This window comes from Gossypium arboreum, chromosome 12 (genome assembly GCF_025698485.1).
Source record: "Gossypium arboreum isolate Shixiya-1 chromosome 12, ASM2569848v2, whole genome shotgun sequence".
Taxonomy (NCBI): domain Eukaryota; kingdom Viridiplantae; phylum Streptophyta; class Magnoliopsida; order Malvales; family Malvaceae; genus Gossypium; species Gossypium arboreum.
In genome coordinates, this window is record NC_069081.1 from 89,959,991 (window position 1) to 89,983,230 (window position 23,240).

The following is a 23,240-nucleotide window of genomic DNA, read 5'->3' on the forward strand; positions in this document are numbered from 1 at the left end:
AATGTAAAAAATCTTATGCATTTTGTAATCTCAAAATCATTATTAGGGTATTGGTTAAGACTATACTTATTGTTGACAAGCAGTATGTCATTAACATATAAAACCAAATATAGAACCTTACTCCCATTAAACTTATGGTATATACAATTATCGACAAAATTCATCTCTAAACCGAATGAGATAATCATTTGGTAAAATTTGTAATTCTATTGACGAGAAGTATGCTTAAACTCATAGATGAAGTTCTTTAATTTGCAAATAATTAACTTTGCATCATCAGACACAAAGTTTTCTAGTTGCACCATATAAATGTATGATCAATATTACCATTGAGAAACCATTAACGTAATATTCATCTGATATAGCTTAAGGTCAAAATATTCCACTAAAGTCATTATAACCCTTCCTCTAGTGGACCTTTTTAATGACATTCATTCTTAAGGTTGTTGAGTTTGTTCTTCTGGAACAATTACCTCATCTTGAATAGGGAGTTGTTCAACATTGTCTTATTAAGGTTCTAGATTCACTTCTTAATCAATAACATGTATGAGAACTTAAACATCATCAAAAGTGATAGTAGGAACTGAGTTAGAATTCAATTCCTGCTTAAAAGCAATGTCTCTAACGTTATTTCTCTCTCCAAACTCAACATCCTAAAAGAATGTTACAATTCTCATCTAAAAAATATTCCTAATTGTGGGATCATAAAACTCATAGCCCTTAAATCACTAAGAATTTCCTTGATCCTTATACTTTATAGACATCAAAGAAGACAGAAGTGATGTCATTTCAACATTATCGTTTTTAGCAAAACGTTTCTCAATTTCGTCAAGGAAACTTTGGCCTAAGTAATCTTTTTAGATTCTTTACCCCTAAAGGGTTCTGAAATGTTGTACTTCATGATCATTAGACTCATGCAATTTGAAAGATCCCACATCTCAAAATCCCTTTTAACATAAAGGGTGTTTTCTACAGTGAGAGGTGGAGGTTGTTCTCCCCTTAGTGTAATGTCTATGTTCATACAGCCAAATACTTTAAGTAAGTGCCTTTTCCATTCATTGAAATTAATCCCATTAAGCATGAGTAAGAATTTATATTAGCAGATATTGTGGTAATAGAAGATGAATTAACTGAATATAGAACAAAAAACAAATAAGCTCACATCAATATTCATAAGTAAACAATAAATTTATGATAATGGCTAATCCCATCTCAAGATACCAAACATAACATTAATATCAAGTATTTGGACAGTAATATTAACAATAAGCGGTACTCTTGTTGTAGCAATCAAACATTGACAATAAATTATGTCAAACAATGAATTAATCTTTGGACTAACGTATTGTTCATATAAAGTATCTTATAATTGTCACACATTTATCACCACAGATGTCGTTGAAATTCTGCCAAGTATTGACTTATTTTTGGGTCAATTAATAAACGCATGAATCACAAAAATATATAATCATCTTGATATTTTAAATAAACTAATCTACACAAAAGAGGTCACTTTGGTGGCATTTTGTTTCAACTAATCTATTTAAAATATTAGACATCCTTAATTAAAACCTAAAGCCAAAATCTAAATTTATTTGTTTCAAAATATTTCTTATCTTTCAATTAAATTTAAAGATAATATTATATATATGTATATATATTTATCCCAAAACAACATACAATGATGTTGGCAAATATAATAATAGTTAAATAAATCATAAACCATAAACAACCTCACATAAGACTTCAAATTTAAACCAAAATAATTTGAAAGGTAAATCTCATCTCAAGATATTAGACACTCCATTAATATTTTATTTTTGGATAAAATATTAACTTGTAAGTGATATATTGGTGTAATAGCCCAAATTTCAGCAATGTAGGAAATAGTGGTTCGAGACCACCAAATTTGGGAAATGAACTTGTAAATCATATTATTTAATATTTACGAGCCAAATGTAGCTTTTAAAAGATTTTTGAAATAATAAACTGTGTTTTATAAAGATTTATTTGGTTAAGAAATTGAGAAAAAAAGGTATTGAGATCTCGGTGTTATAAACCGAGCCATAAATATTTTTATGAATATTTATGGAGTGTCAATAAGGTAGTATTAAAATTTCGTTAGAAAATTTTAACGTTTCGGTAGTCAATTAGATAAAAAAGACTAAATTGAAAAGGTGCAAAACTTTCTAAAGTGATTAAATAGATTAACCATTAAATAAGGAAGGACTAAAAGGGAAAATAGACCATTTTAAAATGGCTGAGGCGGCATAGCGTGAAAAAATCAAAGATTTTTATGTGAAAAGGACAAAATTGGAATTTTAACAAAAGTTACATGGCCAAAGTTGATTTTAATGATTTCTAGGCCATTTCTTCTTAAACTTTCTGTCAAAAACAGCCATGGAAAAGGTTTTTGAGCTGTTCTTTCATATTTTAGCTTAAAGTGAGTTCAATTCTTTCTTTTTCCTTGAAATTTTATATTTTTGGAATTTTACAATTAGGTCCAACTTGGTATTCTATTAGTTTTTGATTTTGTTGAAAGTTTTGGAAGTTACCATTGATAAGCTAATATGATTTTTGTTATTTTATGATGAAATTTAGATGTTAATGGATGTTTAAAAGTGTTTTATTAAAGAGTTTTGGATGAAAACATGTTTTAGGGGTTAAATTGAAAAGTGTTGAATTTATGAAAAATTTTAAAATTTCATGGAATTCATGGGCTGTGATTGGTATGTATGAGAATAATTAGGCTTGGAATAAGGATTAAATTGTAAGAATTTCATTTTCCGAGCCTAGGGACGAACTTGTCATGTATTAAAAGTTTAGGGGAAAAATGGTAATCAACATTTTACACTAAAATAATTTTAGACAGCAGCAGTAGTCTAACTTTGAAAAATCACCAAAAATTGTGGGAATCAATTAGAGGATGAATAAAATATGAAATTAAAGCTTATTGAGTCTAGTTTCTCATAGAAGAAACAGTGTAAGCAATGGAATTGTAAATCATGAGATATAATAAATTTTGTGAGACAAGGTAGAATGATTTCGGGTTCCCCTGTTTTGACTTTGGAAAATCATCAAAAATTTGAGAAAAATAATTAGGGGCTTAAATTTATATGTTTAAATTATTAATGAATCTATTTTCAAAAGAAACAAACGGGAATATCATCCAAATACTGTGTTAAGAGATAATTAATTTTTAGTAAGCAAAGGTCAAAGCTGTCGAACAGCATAATAGGGATAAATTTGAAGATTTTACTGTACTAATTGGCTAAACAATAAATTCTGAAATTTTTATGGTAGAAGGATATATGAATCTAGTTTCAAAAATATCAAGCGGATCTTAATTTGGAGTTCTGTAGCTCAGGATAAACATAATTTAGTGCCTATGACACGATGGACAACTTTGTATATACATATAAGTAAATAGTGAAATTATAGATAATGTTACTTATAAGCATGATATATACATTAAGGATGTGGAATGGAGAGGAGGAGGAGGAAAATATATGAATGACTTGTGTATAAATTGATCATATGCCCGATTATAATCGATAAACGTTGAATTAGAAATGATATAATGTTTTATTTCAAATATTTATTATGAAATTAAGATTATCGTTATGGTATAAAAATCGAATTGTAAGTTTGTGTAACTTGAATTGTATTCTTAAATGTTTGAAATGTAAGTTTATGTGATGAAAATGTGATTTGAATGCTCAATGTATGATTATTGATGAAATGTTGATAATATTCAATAAAAAGGGAAATAAATTTCGGTTGAATGGAATGGAATTCGATGGATCACTGAAAATGATTTGAAGGTAAAAAGGATCTAACCCGGACAGGTGAGTGTGAAAAGGATCTAACACGGACGGGTGATCTTGATATAAGCCCTCCTGAAGAATATGTGTGAAATATATTTAGCCCAGACGGGTAATTCAAAGTAAATGTGAGTCTGGATTTAGCCTGAATTGGTAATCCAGACAAAGCTCTATAGAGTATTTGTCATTGTAGGGGATTTAGCCTAGACTGATAATCCCAACAATACTCTTTGAGCATATGTTACAGGAGATTTAGCCTGGACTAGTAATCTCGCTGTAAGAAATGAGGTTCGCGGGAGTGTGCTCTCTTACAGTGGATTTAGCCTTGATAATCCTGCTGTAAGAAATGAGGTTCGCGAGAGTGTGCTCTTTGAAAAGGACTTATGTATATATATGTACGAATTGGCGGTTAATGAGATTGTACACCATGAGTGTACTACAGGAAATCTATCGAAATTCCGAGGAATTCAACAGGATAAATATGGAAAACGGTAAATACATGGAATTATGAAATTGGTGAGCGTATTCACAAGAATTTGTCGTTTGAAATTGTGATTGACAGGAAGAAATAGTGAATTGCATACTTATGTATGGTTACAAGTATTTATCTGAAAGACAATAAAATGATGGTTATTGATATATGGAGACATGAGACTATGGTATATGAACATGAAATATGTTTGATAAATATATTCATTCATAATTATGAATTATCTACCTCATGTGTACTATTTGCATAAAGATGATATTTCAAATACTTTGATAAGTAAAGCTCAAATATAAAAATCAAGACAAGTTGTTATGAAAATGTATTTAAAATATAGAGATATGGTTGCTATATGTTATATGATTACATAATGTGAAATTGTCTATATATATAAAATTTAATGAAAAATGGTTTTGTAAACTCCAGTAATGCCTCGTACCTTATTCCAGCGACGGATATGGGTAGGGGGTGTTACATATTGGTGTAATAATCAAACATTGGCAATAAGAGCATGTCGAACCATAAATCTTCCTTTGGGTCAATTTATTGCTCACATGTAAAACATAATAATTGTCACATGTTTATTACTATAGTTGCATATGTAATATTATTAACCTTCATTTGGGCCGATCAATATTAACATAACTTAAGTTACATGCACACAACCTTTTATATTTTAAAACAAAATAATTTATAAAAAATCACTTTGGTGACTTATTGTTTCAATTAAGTTATTTTAAAATATATAAACATAACAATATTCAAATTTAAAATTTACCCAAGAGTTAAATGTCAATACTATTTTTTATTGCTTTATAAACTTCGAAATAATCCAAAATAAGGTTGTTTTAATAATGCAATAAAAAACTGAAAACCTTAATCTTTGACTTTTTTCTTCAAAATCATATATATAAAAACCAAACAGAAATAATGTAGTGGTTCAAAGCCAAATAATTAACAAGCAAATTTAATCATAATTTTGGCATGGACAAAAAACACCAAAGCAATTCACGCATATACATGTATCCATAATCACATAGAAAAACTCATCTTAAATTTACCATGTAAATCCAAAGTTCTATTTATGATTAAACAGATTTTCATATGAATACTTGAAAAATATTTTCAGAGCCAATAAATCTCAAAAACAAAATCATAATAGTTGGCATATCCCACAATTCCATATCATCATAGTTTAACCAAATATTTGGAATCATAAGATGCCAAAACCTAAGATTATAGAACCAAACTTAAAACCAAATTATTTAAATATGTATATAGTTGACATGAATTTGCACCAAAGCACCCGTAAAATTGAATATATAACCATAAAAAAAAACTACTTCAACGATATCCATCAAAACTTAATTTTACTAATAAAACTATAAAAGATATCTCATTGAATAATAGTTTTAAACGCCTATTCACATAAACTATTATCATGCATTAATCCTCAAAATCATTGATATGTATATAATATATATACACAATTATAATAATAGAAAAATAATATTGGTTTGCCTTACATATTTCATGTAAACTTAAATTTATATTAATGACTAAAGATATTATCATAAAACTTCTTTATACGCACAAATACTTAAAAAAATTCATAACCACCAAATATAAAAGAATCCCAAATTGTAAAAAATCTTCATATGCACAACCACTTATGAAAATTCATAGCCACTATATTAAAAAAATTCCAAACATTTTAATTATAGTCGGGTTCCATAAGGACTAAAACTTATATAAAATAATTATAGAAGGAACCAAAAGTAATCATTTGTATATATGAATTGAATTCAAAAGATGATAATTTCATATACATTCAACCACAAATAGAAAATTTAAAACAAATAGTGCAAAAAAAATCTTAACAACATTCATTTATTTAATTATCAAGTGAATTAACTTTCAAAACCAATTATACAACCCAATTAGAATTCTTCATTTACAAAAAGTTGTAAGTCTGTAGTTTAATTTAACCAAAATTTATAAAATAATTGTGTGAAAAGAAGAAAAGAAATCTCACAAATTAATTTATATCAATTGATTATAAATAAATAAATAAAACTTCATTTTTCGAATATCATATGCAAATATTAAACTAGATTATATTTATAAAACCTTAAAACTTTATTTAAAGAACCAAAACCCAAAAATTTATCAAGAATCTCAAAGATTTAACATAATATATAATTAAAATATCAAATACATAAAATTAAAAAGAAAAACAAATCAATTCAAAATAATAAAGAATAAATTCAGATCAATGATTCAACATGACAAAGCTCGGATGCCACTTGTTAAATTTGTAAAATAAATCTAAAATAAAACTGAATAAACTAAGATTTATCATGTCAAATCATCAAGAATAAATAAAAAAAAAACTAAATGCGGAAGCGTATCTTAATCCATGAATTCCTTGAAGCTTTTCATGATCTTGGGGAGTTGATGTTCCAAATTAGCACAAAGAATATTTACCCTCTCTTTTCCTTTTCTTAAGGATGAGATATTAGAAAAGATATCAACCCTAATATTTATAATCTTGGCATATTAGTTCTAATTCCTAATTAGCCCATCATTAATTAAAATTTGATTAGAACTCAATTACTAGAGTACCTACACATATTTGACCCATACTTTATTTAATAATTAAAGCCCAATAAAACTTTAACCAAATTAGATCACTTTTAATTTGGGCTAACCTATCATGATAGTAAACAATAATATGTAATTACGCTTGTTATATATGTGACATCCATATTTTCCAACAAATTATGCGTGATTGAATGAAAGATAGTACAAAGAACCATAGAAAAGAAAATATTTTCATTAAAACAGTTTAGACAGTAGCCGTGACTTAACTTTGAAAATTCACCAAAAATTATAGATTAGAGATTGAATTAAATATGAAATTAAAAATTATTGAGTCTAGTTTCACATGAAAAAAACGGTGAAAGAAACATAATTTTATAGTCTGAGATATATTAATTTTCATGAAACAAGGTCGGAATGAATTTAAGTTCCCCTATTCTGACTTTGAAAAATCATCAAAAATTATAAAAAAAAATTATTGGGGGTTTAATCAAGAATTTTCAACTAATTTTACTGGATACTTAATCAAGTTGTATATAATTATCCTAAAACATATATCACAAAAAATCCTAATAGAAAAAAAATAAATCTAATAATAATAACATCACACGTACATCACCATCATCTTAAAATGAAACAAAAGGGTTAATTCAAGACTAACCCCTCATTAATAGCTAAAAATTCAATTTAATCATTAAAACAAAATCAATTTTAATTTAGTCACAAAATAAAAAGAAAATTTTTAAATAGGTCAATAATTCATAGAAATGTTAAAAATCTAAATTTTATTATTTCATTTAAAATTTCTGAAATAATTTATTATAAAATAATATTTTCCATTACAGGTGAGGCTGAAGAGAAGTGGTTGCCAACCGATAAAGTTAAAGATGTACAAGGGTGGCATTAATATATTAAGAAAAAATCAATTGGATCTCATTTGGATTTATTTATTCGATAATTTAACCAAAATGGGTTTATTTCTTACATATTTCTACCGACAGAAAATAACTTAAAAGTTTTGTCGGACAAATGCACTAATATTAACAAATTAAGAAATCCAACTTGCTGCAACTTCCGATTACACTATAAACAAGTGGCATATTATTAAAAAACAAAAACATTTTTAGATCTTTATTTATTGGTATAATTTTACCAAACCTTGAAGAATTAATTTAAAATATTTAAATAAAATCATAAAATTAAAATATTGTTTTAAGTAAGTTTTTTCGTTAATTTAGTTATTAGTTGAAGGAGTTGACTTATTCGAGAAAAATCTTTAAAGTGCTGTCCATCAAGTAGTGAATCAATTCCTTAACAATTGAAAGTATTGTTGTGTACCATAAGCAACTACCCTGAGTAGATCATCAAATAAATCAATTGAACTTGATTGGAACGGTACTTTAATTCAAGAATTGGATTGTAATGTTTTTGAAATTTAAGGACCAAAGTAAAATTGGCCAATAATTTGAAGAGGTTTGATGCTGTTAACTCTTAAATTTTCCCCCTTATCTTTGTTGGCTGTAGGTTAGACTCAGGGTATTGCCTTGGTTACAGATATGGCTACCACACATTTGCATATAGTGATGGTTCCATGGTCAGCTTTTGGTTACCTTATACCTTTCTTTCAACTCGCTTTACAATTAGCCAAAGCAGGTATCAAACTCTCCTTCATATCAACCCCTGGAAACATTAAAAGACTGTCCAATGTTCCATCAAACATAGCAACCCTTTTAGACCTAGTGGTCTTTCCATTGCCAAACTTAGACGATGAGCAACAGCTGCCCGAAGGTTGTGAGGCGACTGTCGATATCCCTTTCGAGAAAATCCAGTACCTGAAGATTGCATACGATCTGCTTCGTCAACCGGTGAAACAGTTCGTCATAGATCAAAAGCCAGATTGGATTTTGATTGATGTGATTCCTCATTGGATGATGGAAATAGCTCAAGAACAACATATCCCTCTCGTTAATTTCTCAGTTTTTTTCGGCTTCATTTTATAGTTTCTTTTTGAATCAGACGTTGATGAGGTTATCCCCAGAAAGTTTGATGTCACCGCCTGAGTGGTTTGGTTTTTCTTCTCCATTGCGTTATCCTAAATCCTTAGCTACTGCCATGCACGAAGGATTTCATGGGGAGAATGCTTCCGGGATATCGGATGCTGACAGGGTTCACAAAATTTTACAGGCATCTAAAGCTGTTGCGTTTCGTACTTGCCCTGAATATGAAGCTGAGTACTTAAACGCATTCGAGAAGATAACCATCAGTGGCAGCAAACCAGTGTTTCCCATTGGTTTGCTACTACCGGAAAAACCCCAAGGAAGACAAACCGATGAAATTTTTAGGTGGCTCAATGTTCAAAAGCCTAACTCGGTTGTGTTTGTAGGGTTCGGGAGCGAGTGCAAGCTAAGCAAAGAACAGACACATGAGATAGCATATGGGGTGGAACTATCGGGGTTACCGTTTTTATGGGCACTAAGGAAACCCCACTGGGCTTTCAATGAACTTGATGCGTTGCCTTGTGGTTTTCAAGAGCGTACGCGAGGGAGAGGGATGGTCTGCTTTGGTTGGGCACCGCAGTTGGAGATACTAGGACACTCTTCAATAGGGGGATCTTTGTTTCACGCCGGGTGGGGCTCGATTATCGAAACACTGGAGTTCGGACACTCTCTCGTGGTGCTACCTTTTGTGATAGACCAACCATTGAATGCAAGGCTTTTCGTAGACAAGGGTTTGGGTGTAGAGATAGAGAGAAGTGAAGATGGGTCGTTTAGCAGGGATGATATAGCTAAAGCTCTGAGACTTGCAATGGTGTCTGCAGAAGGAGAGAAACTAAGAATCCGAACTAGGGAAGCAGCTCAAGTTTTTGGGAACCGAGACCGACATGACAGTTACTTCAATAGATTTGTGGAGTACCTGAAGGAAAATGGAGCTGCAAATTAAACAAAAACGGAGGAATGAAGATATGCTAAGTTATTTATTTCGGACAAAATGTTAGGTACCTTCCGTTTTATTTCAATGTCCACTTTAATAATTTGACTTGCCCTATATGTTGTCCCATGTTATATCACCATTTTCAATGACTGCAATGGCATGAAATTAAACGACACCAAATTTATAGTTGCCCCGATCAGTACAACATACTACTAGAGTTTCTTTCTTGAAAAACATTTTCAACTAAATTGGCGATGTATAAAATATTAGTTCACATGATTTAGAATTGTGGTTTCTAGTCCTACGGCGTGCTATTGTCTACCAAAACAATATATATATGCAAAGAAAATTCTTTACCAAATCATACCTAGAGGCGTTCATGGCCGGGCAGCTCGGCCAGCTTTGGGCCGGGCTTGAGTTTATGTTTTTCAACCTCAGAGACTGTACCAGTTTACGGTTTATAAATTATAAAAATATAAAAATTAATTTTATATTAGTATTTATATATTTTTATAATTAAATTAAATAAAAACATTGTTTTTAAACAGTAAAATAGGCCTTTGGAGGGGCGTAAGCACACCGTGATCGGGTGAGGAATTTTTTGGAACTAGGACTCAGCTCGGTCCATGAACACCTCTAGTCATACCCATTTCTTCATGAATCCATTTAAAATGGTGACCCTCCAGTCCCACAACAATGTAAAAACACGAAATCACCAAACACGATTTATATCTCAAGATATATTCCAGTTGTGGAAGACGTCTAACCGCATAAATTGCAACTTGGGTGCAAAAGATCTCATTCTCTTAGCATCGCTGACCTATAGGACATTGGAATGTGCTGCCCAATGTAGCACCATGCTTCTTGATAATCCGGACAGATTGCAGAAGAATATCTTGGTGTGTAGAGTACAATTCATCTTTGCTCTATAATTGCATATCAAAACAACAATGTAGATATCAGTGAAATGAGAAAAGGTAAACAGAAGTCAGGCTTAAAATGATGAATTTCAGAGATGATCCCAACAAATATCTAGCATTAGCAAATCGCAACAAAATCACTGAATGCGAAAACAATGTTTATAAGTCGAGGTTGAAGGCTAGGTCAAGGCAAACCAAAGATCAAAAAAAAAAAGAGTTGAGATTAATTAGGTAGACCAAGCTCATACAAGATGCATCTGAAAAGTACCGAGGATGAGAGGTTACCATATGTCTGAGATTGCATCCAACGATTAGTTCTGCATAAGAACATTCTACATGAGACAGGAAACAGTAAGGGACCTCCTTTCCCAAGAAAACTTTTGAGTTTGATTTCAGCATGCTCTTGATCTCATTTGATATCTCAGGAACCTTGTCCAGATCTTCAATTTGCAAGGGAATTTTGGTCACCACTGCACGCCATAGGGCACGTGACTTGTTTACAATAACCTGAAATTTTACATAGTAAACAAAACAACGATAATTTTGGCCTTTTTAGTACGACTACTGTGTGTAAATAAACATATAAGCATACGCTTATAAGAGTTGATGAGTTGAAAACAAGGATTTCTTCTCTTTCAACAAAAGAAATGAAAAAGAAAAATACCAACCTGACTCGAGAAAAATGAGTTCGGAACCAGAACCGAAAATCTCTCAGAGTTCAGTACTGTTGTGCTTGTCAGTCCCATTTCAACCACCTGACTTTCTATAGATCCTGCCTGCAGTAAGAACAATTTATTAGTAATCCTGCAGAAAAGAAAAATAAATAAAAGAACAAACTAAAACTTTTAAAAATCACTAAGTGTAAATCAAAATTTACCTGGCTACCACCAAAACAAAGGGCATTCAGGTTATATGACAGAGTTCCCGGTATGATGAAATAAATAACTGACATCTCTGCAAAGGTCAGAATTGCCCATGACCTCATATATCATGAAGAATGTATCAAATAAACCCCAATTAACTTCAGAGAATTAACTTAAGAGTCAGTGAATAGTGGAATTAGGAGGGAAAGAGCCAGTTCAGGCTAAGTTGAAAGATGATAACTGATTCTAACAGACAACTCAGAATTAGCCAGCAAGAATAATAAATTATTAAGTACAACATCCAACCATGCAATTTTCTAAGAGAAGGTCAGTTCTTAACAATCTAGGATGAAATACAGGGTTCATCAGATACATTTAGAAATAAAGAAAAAACTATTTTTGTCTTTGTAGACTGTAACTATTACAAAAGCTGAGTGGATCCTTTCACACGGAAAGAAAGAAAACATTTTTCCTTCACTAAAAGAAAATTACACGTTCATTTGTGTTACCTTTATTGTATCACCCAAGGAAAGGGTTTCGAAAACTGCATGTACAATCCACTGAGCACATTTCCAAAGATGTCCCTGGCAGAAAAAGCAGTAGCCACTCTTATTAAGGAGATTGAATTAGTTATATGAATACTTTGAAGATGATAAACGAGTGACGCATACTATATCTACAAATATGAGGATTCAAGAAACATCAATTTGGCGCCTTTCTATTTTGGCAATAAAGCATGTAAAATTAGCATTTCCTAAACCATTGCATATTCTTAAAAATCATTCTAACACCAAAGATTGATGATAAGAAAAACACTAAAAGAAAAGTCTTATTTGAGTTATCACAGATAAAAGTACCTACTTTGTAACACCCCCTACCCGTATCCATTGCCGGAATAGGTACGAGGTATTACCGGAGTTTACTAAATATTTTCAGATAATTCTGAGTCATTTATTATTCATATTTTGAAAATAATCATAACGTCTCTCTATTGGGCCCTCGAAGCCCCAAACATACATTAAAAATCAGCCAGAATTAAATCGGGATCATAAAAAAAATTTCGCAAAATCTTAAATTTTATTTTCATCTAAGTACTTACCATTTCAATACTTCTTATAATTAAACATATTACCATTCAATCAATAGCTTGACACTTGTCTAAACGTCAAACAACATCATTGTTAGTATACTTGCATATATTTCATATAAATTCAACATTTATATATTTATTTTCTCGACATGTTACACTTGAGTTTAATAATTATCTTTACTTACATAATTTCCTTATATCAACATATCAAAGATAATCATATATGTACATGTCATGAAACATATCATTCTCTTACCGCTTTCTTCATAAGTATATATCAATCATTTCGTTATATCAATATTTCATGCACCATCATTTCCATATATTTTATGTATATTTATTCCGTAAAGTTTATATCAAATTTAACATAAATTATATTCCATGTACTTATTCTTATTTTATTTATCTATCTTCATAATTATTTCATACAACTATTTTGTACATATATTTCTATATGACCAGTTCTTGTAAACATTTTACACAACTATTTCATATAACCATTCGTCATCTGATACATATTACCTGAATATCAATTATTCAATAGATGTCATCGTGTCTCCCATCCACGGTCTTATTTATCTTTGACATGATGCCATAGTGTTTTTCAACTATGGTCTTTCTCATTTTCTGTCATGTTGCCATGGTATCTTTCAACCATAGTCTTATTCATTTCATGTCACGCTGCCATGGTATCTTTCAACCATGGTCTTATTCATTTCCGTCATGTTGCCATGGTATCTTTCAACCATGGTCTTATTCATTTCATATCGAGTTGCCATGGTATTTTTCAACCATGGTCTTACACATTTCATATCGAGAGCACACTCAAAAACCTCATCCTTACAATGGGATTACCACCAGGCTAAATCCTCAGTAATATAAACTCATAGAGTATTGTCGGGATTACCATCGTGCTAAATCCCTACAATGACAATTACTCTAATGAGCTTGAATCAATTACCAGTCCAAAGCTAAATTGACCCTAATTGAGATTACCGTCCGGGCTAAATCCATTTTACACATATTCTTCGGGAGGGCTATATCAAGATAGGATCACCCATCCGGGCTAGATCCTTTTTACCGTCAATTCATTTTCAGAAATCCATCGAATTTTCCTTTCATTCAACCGGGATTTCTTCCCATTTTATCAAATATATCAATGTTTCATTAATTTTCATACAATGAACATTCAAATCATATTCACATCAATAACATACATTTCAAGCATTTAAGAATATAATTCAAGTTACACGAACTTACCTCATTGTTTGTTTGTGTTTATAATTTCATTAATCCGATATCTTTTCTTTTCTACGATTAAGTCTCATATTTGAGTCGTTCGGATCTTTATAAATAAATTTGATCATCATTTTCATTCATTTCATATTCTAATGCATTTAATTAATGCTCTAGGCAAAATTAGCATTTTGCCCCTAAACTTTTAATTAATGACGATTTCATCCTTAGGGTCAAGGAAAATAAAATTCTTGCAATTTAATCCTTATTTCCAGCTATTATTCTCATATGTATTGATAACAGTTCATGAATTCTATAAAATATCAGAATTTTCCATAATTTCAACACTTTTCAATTTAATCCCTAAAACATGTTTTCCCCCGATCTTGAACTAAATTAATAATTTCATTCAATTTTGTAATTTAAATAATAAAATAATCCATTTCATGCAATTTGGTCATTTCTGACATTTTTACAAAATTGCCCATAAAGTTTTACTTTTATTCAATTTAGTCCCTGAGCCTAAAATATACAAATTAGCCATGCTTGATGAATATTCATACATATTTTTCCTCCTCCTCCTCTCCATTCCACATCCTTAATGTAGATAACACACTTGTAAGTAACATTATCAATAATTTTTATTATTTACTTTTATGAATATTCAAGCTGTCTATCTGCATCATAGTCACTAAATTATTTATATCTGGAGCTATAGAACTCCAAATTAAGATCCTCTAATTTTCGCTGAAACTAGACTCATATATCTTCTTACCATAAAATTTTCAGAATTTTTTGTTTATCCAATAAGTACAGTTTATTCTTTAAAGTTACCCCTGTTCTGCTGTCTGACAGTTATGGCCTTTCTTCACTAAAATTTAATTATCTCCTCGTACAGAATTCTAATGATGTTCCCATTTGTTTATATTGAAAATAGACTCATTAAGGATCCGAAAAATATAAATTTAAGCCCATAATTATTTCTATCCAATTTTTTATGATTTTACAAAGTCAGAACAGGGGAACCCAAAATCATTCTGACCTTGTCTCACAAAATTCATCATATCTCATGATTTACAATTCCATTTCTTACATAATTTCTTCTATAAGAAACTAGACTTGATAAGATTTAATTTCATATTTTATTCATCCTATAATTAGATTTCTAAAATTTTTATGATTTTTCAAAGTTATACTACTGCTGCTATCCAAAACTGTTTTAGTACAAGATATTAATTACCATGTTATAACACCTTTATTTTCTTTTTCTACACCATTTCTCATCACTTTCTCTTATTTTCTCTTCACTAACATATCAAGAACATAGGACCTTATGTAAGAAAACTCTACTATAACATTATTTCCATGCTTTGTCAATAATAACAAACTTAAAAACATATTGAAATCTTGATATACTTACTTTGTTCTATTGATACTAATCTTTAACTTAATTTTCTCTCTCCTCCAGCTTCTATTTCTTGAATCTAACTTGATATTCTAACTCCCCATGGTCTCCTTAACATTTTTCTCTCTTAGTAGCTATGGAAATTCTTTTGATTTTTAGGTAAAAATGATGAATTTTTGGTGGAAGGACAAAATTGTAAAAAAAAATAAAATTTCTTTCTTTTCCTTCTCTTCTAACGTTGGTTGCATAGGAAAGGAAATGTGATGTTAATTCTTCATCTTTCCTTCCTTTTATACTAAATAAATAATAATATAATAATAAACATCTCATAAAAATATTAATAAAATAATATTTATCTAATTAATTAATTTAAAATATCATCAACATAATCATTATATTCTAGAATTCTCTCTCTTACTAATTGACCATTTTGCCCTTCATGATCTTTTAGAATTTCATCCTTGAGTCATCACTTAATTTGGTAAAATTACGATTTAGTCCCTTATAAATTTTCACCTATTCAATTTGGTCCTAATTCATCAATTTTTCTTGGTTTCTAGATCATTCCACCCTTAAAATATTTGCACCATTAGTCCTTCAACTTTTTTATATTTACACTTCAACCCCTTAAATTTTGAGTATTTACTGTTATGCAACAAGACTTTTCTCATCTTTGCAATTTAGTCCTTTCTTGAATTAATATATCATAATATACTTCCCAATATTGACATAACTCAAAAATTCCCTTTTTGTCACTTTATTTCCTTATTTTACTATATCACGGATAATATTTTACTGTAAAAATTTTCGGAGTATTACATACTTTTTGTACGGTAAACTTATGATCTTATTGTTAACATGGACTGAAACAGATAAGAACATATGCATTTAACAGAAAAATCTACCTCCTACACCACCAACTGTCAGAATAGATTGCACAGCTACGCCAGATGCCTCTGCTAAAGCCACAATCCCAATAACAAATAGACCAACAGATGAAAACCTGTCTATAGTTAACAACTTCTCCCTATCAAGCCCTGCTAAAGTCTTAGTAGCCAGTGCACAACCAAGCACGTTTGTTTTCCAACGATGCAAAAACCAGACAAATGAAAGGATAGCTGCACCCCTCTATGCCTGCACAATGTATTGTGATGGATCAGTACTTGGTGCCACCAGCATGCAACTGCAAGTCCAGGGGTATCTTTATTCATTATTCATAGACCCCAATAAAAATGTAGAAACATATGAACAAATGGATACAAAGAGTTGAACATAGAAATCCAGAACCACTGACATTTGAGAGATTGCCACGAAGGTAATTACATATCTCACTGGATCCTCCAAAGCTGCCCACAAGCTTTTATCATATGGCACTTGATCCCCAAGCATTCTTCTAGATGGCAGGATTGAAGTTTGTATCGCATACTCATGAAATCTTCTCAAAAGCCTAGGCAAGACCACCCAAGCTAATATGGTGAGAGTCAAAGCAAAGCCAACAGGAAGAACCACATCCTTAAGATACGGATGAGTATCAAGCAACTGATAAACATGAGGCTTCAGTTCATTGGAGACTTCTTTAGCCTTCTGCCCAGTATAACCCATTGCATCCGCAGCACTATGCCAAGCATCTTTGACTTTATCACCCCAACCACTACGAATACCATCACTTTTACTAACATCTACTTCCGCTCCACCAGAAGCAGCTGAAACCTTATCTGCCTTGCTACTGAAAGACAATGACTGCGATTGATGTATCAACACTGGGCTTATCGAAACAAAAGGAAACACCCTCTGGAAAGGAAAATTTGATGAAGTCGAGGATAATGCAATAACAGACCGCAACTTTACTACAAATATTCATAAACTTTGCAGCACAACGAAGTTTTGTTTTGTTATAGAAACCATTCACAGAACCATAAGATGGTCTGACATAGTTCTTATAAGCAATTCCTGTACGCTTCATTAATGAGTTGTATAAAGCCGAAGACGATTTTGAAGAGGAATATAGGGAATTAGAAAATAACCTCAGTCTTGAAAGCTTAATTCCAATCATTACAGCAACAAAGCAACTGAGAGTTACTCACATGGTCCAAAAAAGTGAACATCTACAAAATTTGAATAACAAACTGAATCCACAAACAATTTCCATTCTGCAAATAACAAAACCTTCAACGAATTATTATCAAAGCTAAATTCAAAAACGTCAATCACAATTTCATGATCAAGAAAATTTGTGCAGAATTGAACATTGGAATAAATTTAGACACAGTTAATACAATTTCAATAATAAAAATACGAATTAACCAAAAAAAAAAAAGAGTTAGAACTAATGGTTTCCGCGAGTAGATTTCAGTCCAGTTGGTTTTAGGCGATAAGTAATTCAAATTCATATGCATAAAGGACATAAAGTAATTCAAATTTCTAAGCGATTAGCTTTTTTTTTTTCTTGCATTTTCTCAGCAACCAAACGAAACATATTATTATAAGGAATCAATAATAAAGTAATAAAAGCTATAAGAAACTTCACTAACCTTTGACGGTAGCCTTTGAGGGTATCTTTGAGGTGAAGCTTCCAAAGAAGAACAAAAGATCAATGGAGGGCGGAAACGGAGGCTTGCCAGAGACTTGTTTAGTTCATGAAAATGTGTGTAATCTCGTTATCGTACATCATGTTTTATGTTCGTCTGATGTTGTGATGGATTATAAGTATAACAAAAGATCAAGGAACTCATCTATAGAGAATCTGTAAAGTTCAATACAGAACCAATTCATTGAGACTTGTGTGTGTTTGTATATGCCATTTAAGGGTAAAACTACAATGGAGCTTTTGTAGTGTGAATTAGGTTATATTTTGTTTCTTTTAATAATTAGATAATTACACGTGACACATAACTAGTTTTTAAAAATATAAATTAATAAATTTTTTAATAGAAGGATCACTTTATTATTTGATCTAACCTACAAAGATTAATTTACTCAATTTTTAGTAGGGGATAAAATATAATATGACTTTTAGTACAAGAACTTTTACAATACTTTTAGAGTAATTTAAGTGTACATAGAGATTTTTTTGTTAATTCAATACTTGGTGATTTTAGTTTGTTGTAATATAATTTAGGGCTCATTAGTCCTTTTGAGATTCAAAACCAATAAATGGCTTGTAACTTTACTACGTTAAAATTTGAGGTTTAATTTTTTATTAATTTAACATAATTTAATTCTTTATACAACGTAAATGTATTATTGAATTGATTATTCAAGAGCATGGAGCCTTGCATCATGTTTGGTTCGACGGAATGGCCATTCCATTCCGCCCCTATTCCACGCACTACAGTGACTCATTTGTTTGGTTGAAATTTGACCGCCGAATAGCTATTCCGTGCGGGCTCATTACGCGTAAACGCTGCATAACCATTCAGAGGGTTAGGCGCTGAATGCCTATTCAATGGCTCTCGTAATAGATTTTTTTTTCAAAGGAAAATCTCTTCCTACTTCTACTCATCATTCAAACGAAAATCTTTTTGGGTTTTTCATAAAATGCATAGAATACTCTCTGTTTTTGGATTTTGGGTGTGGTGGATTTGCGTGAACTGGAAAATATGGAGAAATCAATGTCGAAGGCGGAGCTTTCCAAAGAAATGCACACGTCTCCCACTGTGCAGCCCAGCGATTGTGGGAACGGCGAGGCTCCGATCAATTATCAACGATTGTTGTTAGTCTTCTTCCCTTTGCTATCTATTTTCTTATTCTCTCCCCTCTTAGAAATTCTCTATCAAAATTGTCATCTTTATTTCACCCGTTCCAATTAACATGCAAATATCATATGGAGAAAGGATTAGGTTATGCTTTTTCTGATGTATATAGGTTTGGAGTTTGATTTCCATATTTTTCTATTTTCTTCTTCCCAGACAATCTTGGAGAAGGACTGCCCTATGTTTGAAAACTTGTTTGAACTTTGTCAAATTTATGCTGGTGGGACAATAGGTAAATTCTGATATGGTGGGCTGTTTCTCTTTATTTGATTTGTGCATTTTCAGTTGTAATTGATTGTCATGGCTGGCAGATGCTGCAAGAAGATTAAACAATCAGTTATGTGATATTGCTATAAATTGGGCTGGTGGTTTACATCATGCCAAGAAGTGGGAGGCATCTGGCTTTTGTTACATCAATGACTTTGGTTTTGGGAATCTTGGAGCTTCTTAAGTATAATGCCCGTGTATTATATATTGGTATAGATGTACATCATGCCCATGTATTCTAGTTATAGACGAACTTAAGATTCATGCTTACATTGATAATGAAAACTGATTTTAGAGTTTTAGTAACCCACATCTAATTTTTCGACAGTCTGGTGAACTGGCTGAAAGTGTATCCAAAATCATCGATTCTCAATTTGCAGACCGGGTGGATATGTCTGAAGTGCAGGTATTGCTTACTTCATAACAAATTCATTTTGCAACATTGCTTCTGTTGGTTCTACAAGGTCTTGCTATTTTACAAGATGAATTTTCAACGGTTATAACCAAATCTTTAGTAACCTTTATGCATGGCCAGGAAACTAAATTTGATGCCGAAATGGCTACAATGACCTGTGTTCCATGGGGAACCCTTGAAAGCGTTGGGGACCAATCAGGGTAAGATGCATTCCTTTTTAAGATTTTAATTTCACCCATGCTAGGGTCAACTTTTGAAAGCAATCTTATTGTCTTTGTGGCAGATATGTCAATGGCATAAATATGATCCTTAGTAGTAGCATTCGTGTACTTTGGAGCATTCTTTCACCTATTTACTTCCAGTTCTTATTGGACAAGGTAAATACCAAAAAAGAGGGGTGTTGCACTATGTCTCTTAACATGGTTCACTCTTACTATTTTCTTTTTCTTCTCTCTTTCCTTTTGTAGATAGATATTTTGTGTAACTTTCTTATTGCTAATTCTTGCAGCTTGCATCATCGGTTGGCCCCCCGGTTCTACATGAATATTTTCAAATGCAAGCAGATATCAGAAACTGGACCCTAACAAGTACTTTTCACATATTCTTTCTCTCAGTTTCCTTCTTGCTTTATTAATAATTCTAACCATTAATTAGTTTGATTAATGTTGTAGTCTCTGGCTCTGTGTACATTGTGAGTTTTGCCCTTCGGTCAACTTTTTGAATTTTGCCCCATTTAAAGGCTTTATTAATAATTCTAACCACTAATTTGTTGGCTGTTTGATTGATGCAATATTTCCTAGCTAAATTGTTACCGCTAATTAAATGTAGCTTTTAATATTTTTTTAGTACATACTAACTATTTAAACATATCAGGTGAGGTCAAAAATTTCGACATTTGGATTTGGTGGGCCAACCGAAGTTACCTATGGTGGTAATGCCTTGAAGTTTTATGCTTCAGTGCATCTAAATATAAGGAGAACAGGACTTGTCAAGAAAGGAGAAGAGGTATCAAACTCGCACCCTTCTTTCCTATTCAGTTTGTTGGTTGGATTTATGTGTAGTGGGTAAACGCATATAAATGATATGTTTATTTACTCTTAGCTTGATTGAAACTCTCTTGAGCAACCTGTTAAAATTTCCTTTGAACTTTCTCTTACATTCCCAAGCAAGTTAAACATGTAGCTTTATCTGCAATCCAGCAAATCTCACTCTTGTATATGTTCTATGTCTCATTGTGTTTTTGAAATGTCTAATCTGTAGACTATTGGAAGTCAAGTTCTTGTGAAGGTTGTGAAGAACAAGCTTGCCCCTTCATTTAAGAAAGCTGAATTTTAGCTTGAGTTTGGCAAGGGAATATCCCGGGAAGGGGAGATCATAGATTTGGCAATGAAACACACACTTGTTACAAAATCTGGCGCATTTTACAGTTTCAACGACAGGAAACTCCATGGCAAGGAAGCCTTTAGAAGGTTTTTGGCGTAAAATGGCAGTGCTCTTGAAGAACTTGTGATGAAACTTAGAGAAAAGCTACTTGATACTGAGAGCAAGAAGGAACGACAAACAAATATCTCGGATGATTGTGGGTGTAATTTTGGCGTTGAAAAGTTTTGTGTATTCAATGGATGAGATAATACAAGATCTTGTTTCAAATTTCCAGGGGCATCTGACTGTCTCCCTCTCACATTGTCCTATTTCCAGCCATATTTACCATGTTAACAAGGGAGCAATTTATATTTGAAAAATTGCATTGTACAACTTAGATTCTTATTTAAATTCTGAGAAATTTTTCTGCTATCTAACAAATCTGTTCTCTGCAATTACGAAATCATAAGATCACAGATTAGTAGTAGTCTATTGAGGATTTGAGCATCACCATCATTATCATTTTGTTGCACATAAAATTCCCAAAGAAAACTTTTTACCATCTTTCCTTTTGTATGAATTTGTAAGTGTGATTTTTATATTAAAAATCGAATATACCGGTAATCACCTAAAAAGACTTGACACAATTAATTGACTATATAAGTCAAATTTTAAAATTACCAAACTGAAATTTTGGATTCATCGGTTTCGTTGGTTTTTAATTTTTCCCTCAACCTAAAAATCTTTTGTCAATTCTTAGTTTTTTTTTTCCTAAGTTAACTTTGATAATTAATGTATTAAAAAGAGGGGATTTTTTAACGGAAATGTTGGTTAAAATATTAATTTGATATCCCGTATGATAATTTATATGTACTTTATTTTGACATAACTTATTTATCTTATGCACATCAAAAATAATTTAAAATTCATAAAAATATTCAAATAAAATCAAAATTATAAAAAGCTCATAATTTTTTAAAAAATGCATGAAGTACTTGTGAATTGTTATTTGCCATAAAAGTTGTAATTAAAAATTTTAATGCTTAAAAATGATATTTTAACACATTAAATATGTATTGCGTTTAAAAATAATAAAGTAGATTATATATTATTTTTATAGTATTATATATTATGATTTTTAATTCATATAATAATTATATTAAGAGTTTTATTAAATTATATATTATTTTATTAAATTATATTTAATAATAATTATGTTAAAATATGGTTAAATTATTTATTATTTAATTATTTTAATAATAATCTTATTAAATTTTAATAACAATAACAATAATCATCTACCTACCAAAAATTTTGCTAAGGGTATTCTGATTATTTTAGTTTTTTTCCTCATGCTATTACAACATTATTCCATTCAACCAAACAAAAGAATGCTATTATAGTTCTATTCCATTCCATTCAACCAAACAGTTGAATTACTGATTACAACTCTATTCCATTACAGCTCTATTCAATTACAGCTCTATTCAATTACAGTGAACTAATCGTACTGTTGATGTTTTTGTTTTGGTAGCTTGAGATTAGATTATTCTTCGGTTGGATAGGGTCAGGATAAGACAATATTTTTAAACATATTTTTATGTTTAGGTTAAGCCTATTTTGAAATATGAGCTTAATGTTTTGTGCCCATTTTTTATTGTTAATATTTAGATTTAATTCGATATTTCTAGATTAAGTTAAATTAAATGTTTCTTTTCTTCTTTCTTTTTTTTGTAAAAAATTTCTTCAATCTCTTACAATTTTGAAATTAAGTAAATTAGTCCCTCTTAAAAAATTGGAGCAATTAAATCAATTTCAATTTCGAAAGTGAGCAACTAAAGACAATTAATGTCTTCTATTAATTGTACATAATTTTGATTGGTATAATAACAATTCTAACCTTCAATGTTTATATATTTTGTCATTTTAGATTTAATTCTAAAAAAATCAACAAACTCGACCTCAATATTTACACATTCGCTCAAATGTTGCGGGATAAATTTGTTAAATCACGACTAAATTGATAGAACTTGTAAACTTTGTGGGCTAAATTTATAATTATACCAATCAAAATCATGTACAATTGA

At 30.9% G+C, this 23,240-nt stretch overlaps 1 protein-coding gene and 2 pseudogenes across 2 annotated transcripts; 2 read left to right on the forward strand and 1 right to left on the reverse strand.

The window, feature by feature from the left end:
• Nucleotides 1-8,380: 8,380 nt before the first annotated feature.
• Nucleotides 8,381-10,023, forward strand: LOC108478762 (putative UDP-rhamnose:rhamnosyltransferase 1; annotated as a pseudogene).
• A 626-nt stretch (nt 10,024-10,649) lies between these two features.
• Nucleotides 10,650-17,320, reverse strand: LOC108477557 (mechanosensitive ion channel protein 1, mitochondrial-like; annotated as a pseudogene).
• Nucleotides 17,321-18,576: 1,256 nt separating this feature from the next.
• On the forward strand, nt 18,577-21,594 carry LOC108478371 (vacuolar protein sorting-associated protein 53 A-like). 2 transcript variants are annotated; one of them, XM_017780824.2, is made up of 9 exons: nt 18,577-19,069; nt 19,266-19,341; nt 19,421-19,586; nt 19,705-19,782; nt 19,912-19,991; nt 20,075-20,168; nt 20,300-20,378; nt 20,665-20,796; nt 21,052-21,594. In XM_017780824.2, exons 3-8 carry the CDS (start codon nt 19,566-19,568, stop codon nt 20,724-20,726), a joined length of 414 nt encoding a protein of 137 aa, XP_017636313.1. In that variant the 5' UTR covers nt 18,577-19,069; nt 19,266-19,341; nt 19,421-19,565; the 3' UTR covers nt 20,727-20,796; nt 21,052-21,594. The 2 variants fall into 2 exon arrangements, with proteins under 2 accessions (XP_017636313.1, XP_017636314.1); XM_017780825.2 differs by lacking the exon at nt 19,421-19,586 and having other exon boundaries at nt 18,579-19,069.
• The last annotated feature ends 1,646 nt before the right edge of the window (nt 21,595-23,240 follow it).

Excerpts from the sequence above, each read along its gene's own strand:
- LOC108478371 (XM_017780824.2), top strand. The coding sequence starts at position 19,566 with ATGCCCGTGTATTATATATTG. Across the intron at positions 19,783-19,911 it reads TGGATATGTCTGAAGTGCAG|GAAACTAAATTTGATGCCGA; the intron begins GTATTGCTTACT and ends ATGCATGGCCAG. Across the intron at positions 20,379-20,664 it reads CAGAAACTGGACCCTAACAA|GTGAGGTCAAAAATTTCGAC; the intron begins GTACTTTTCACA and ends TAAACATATCAG.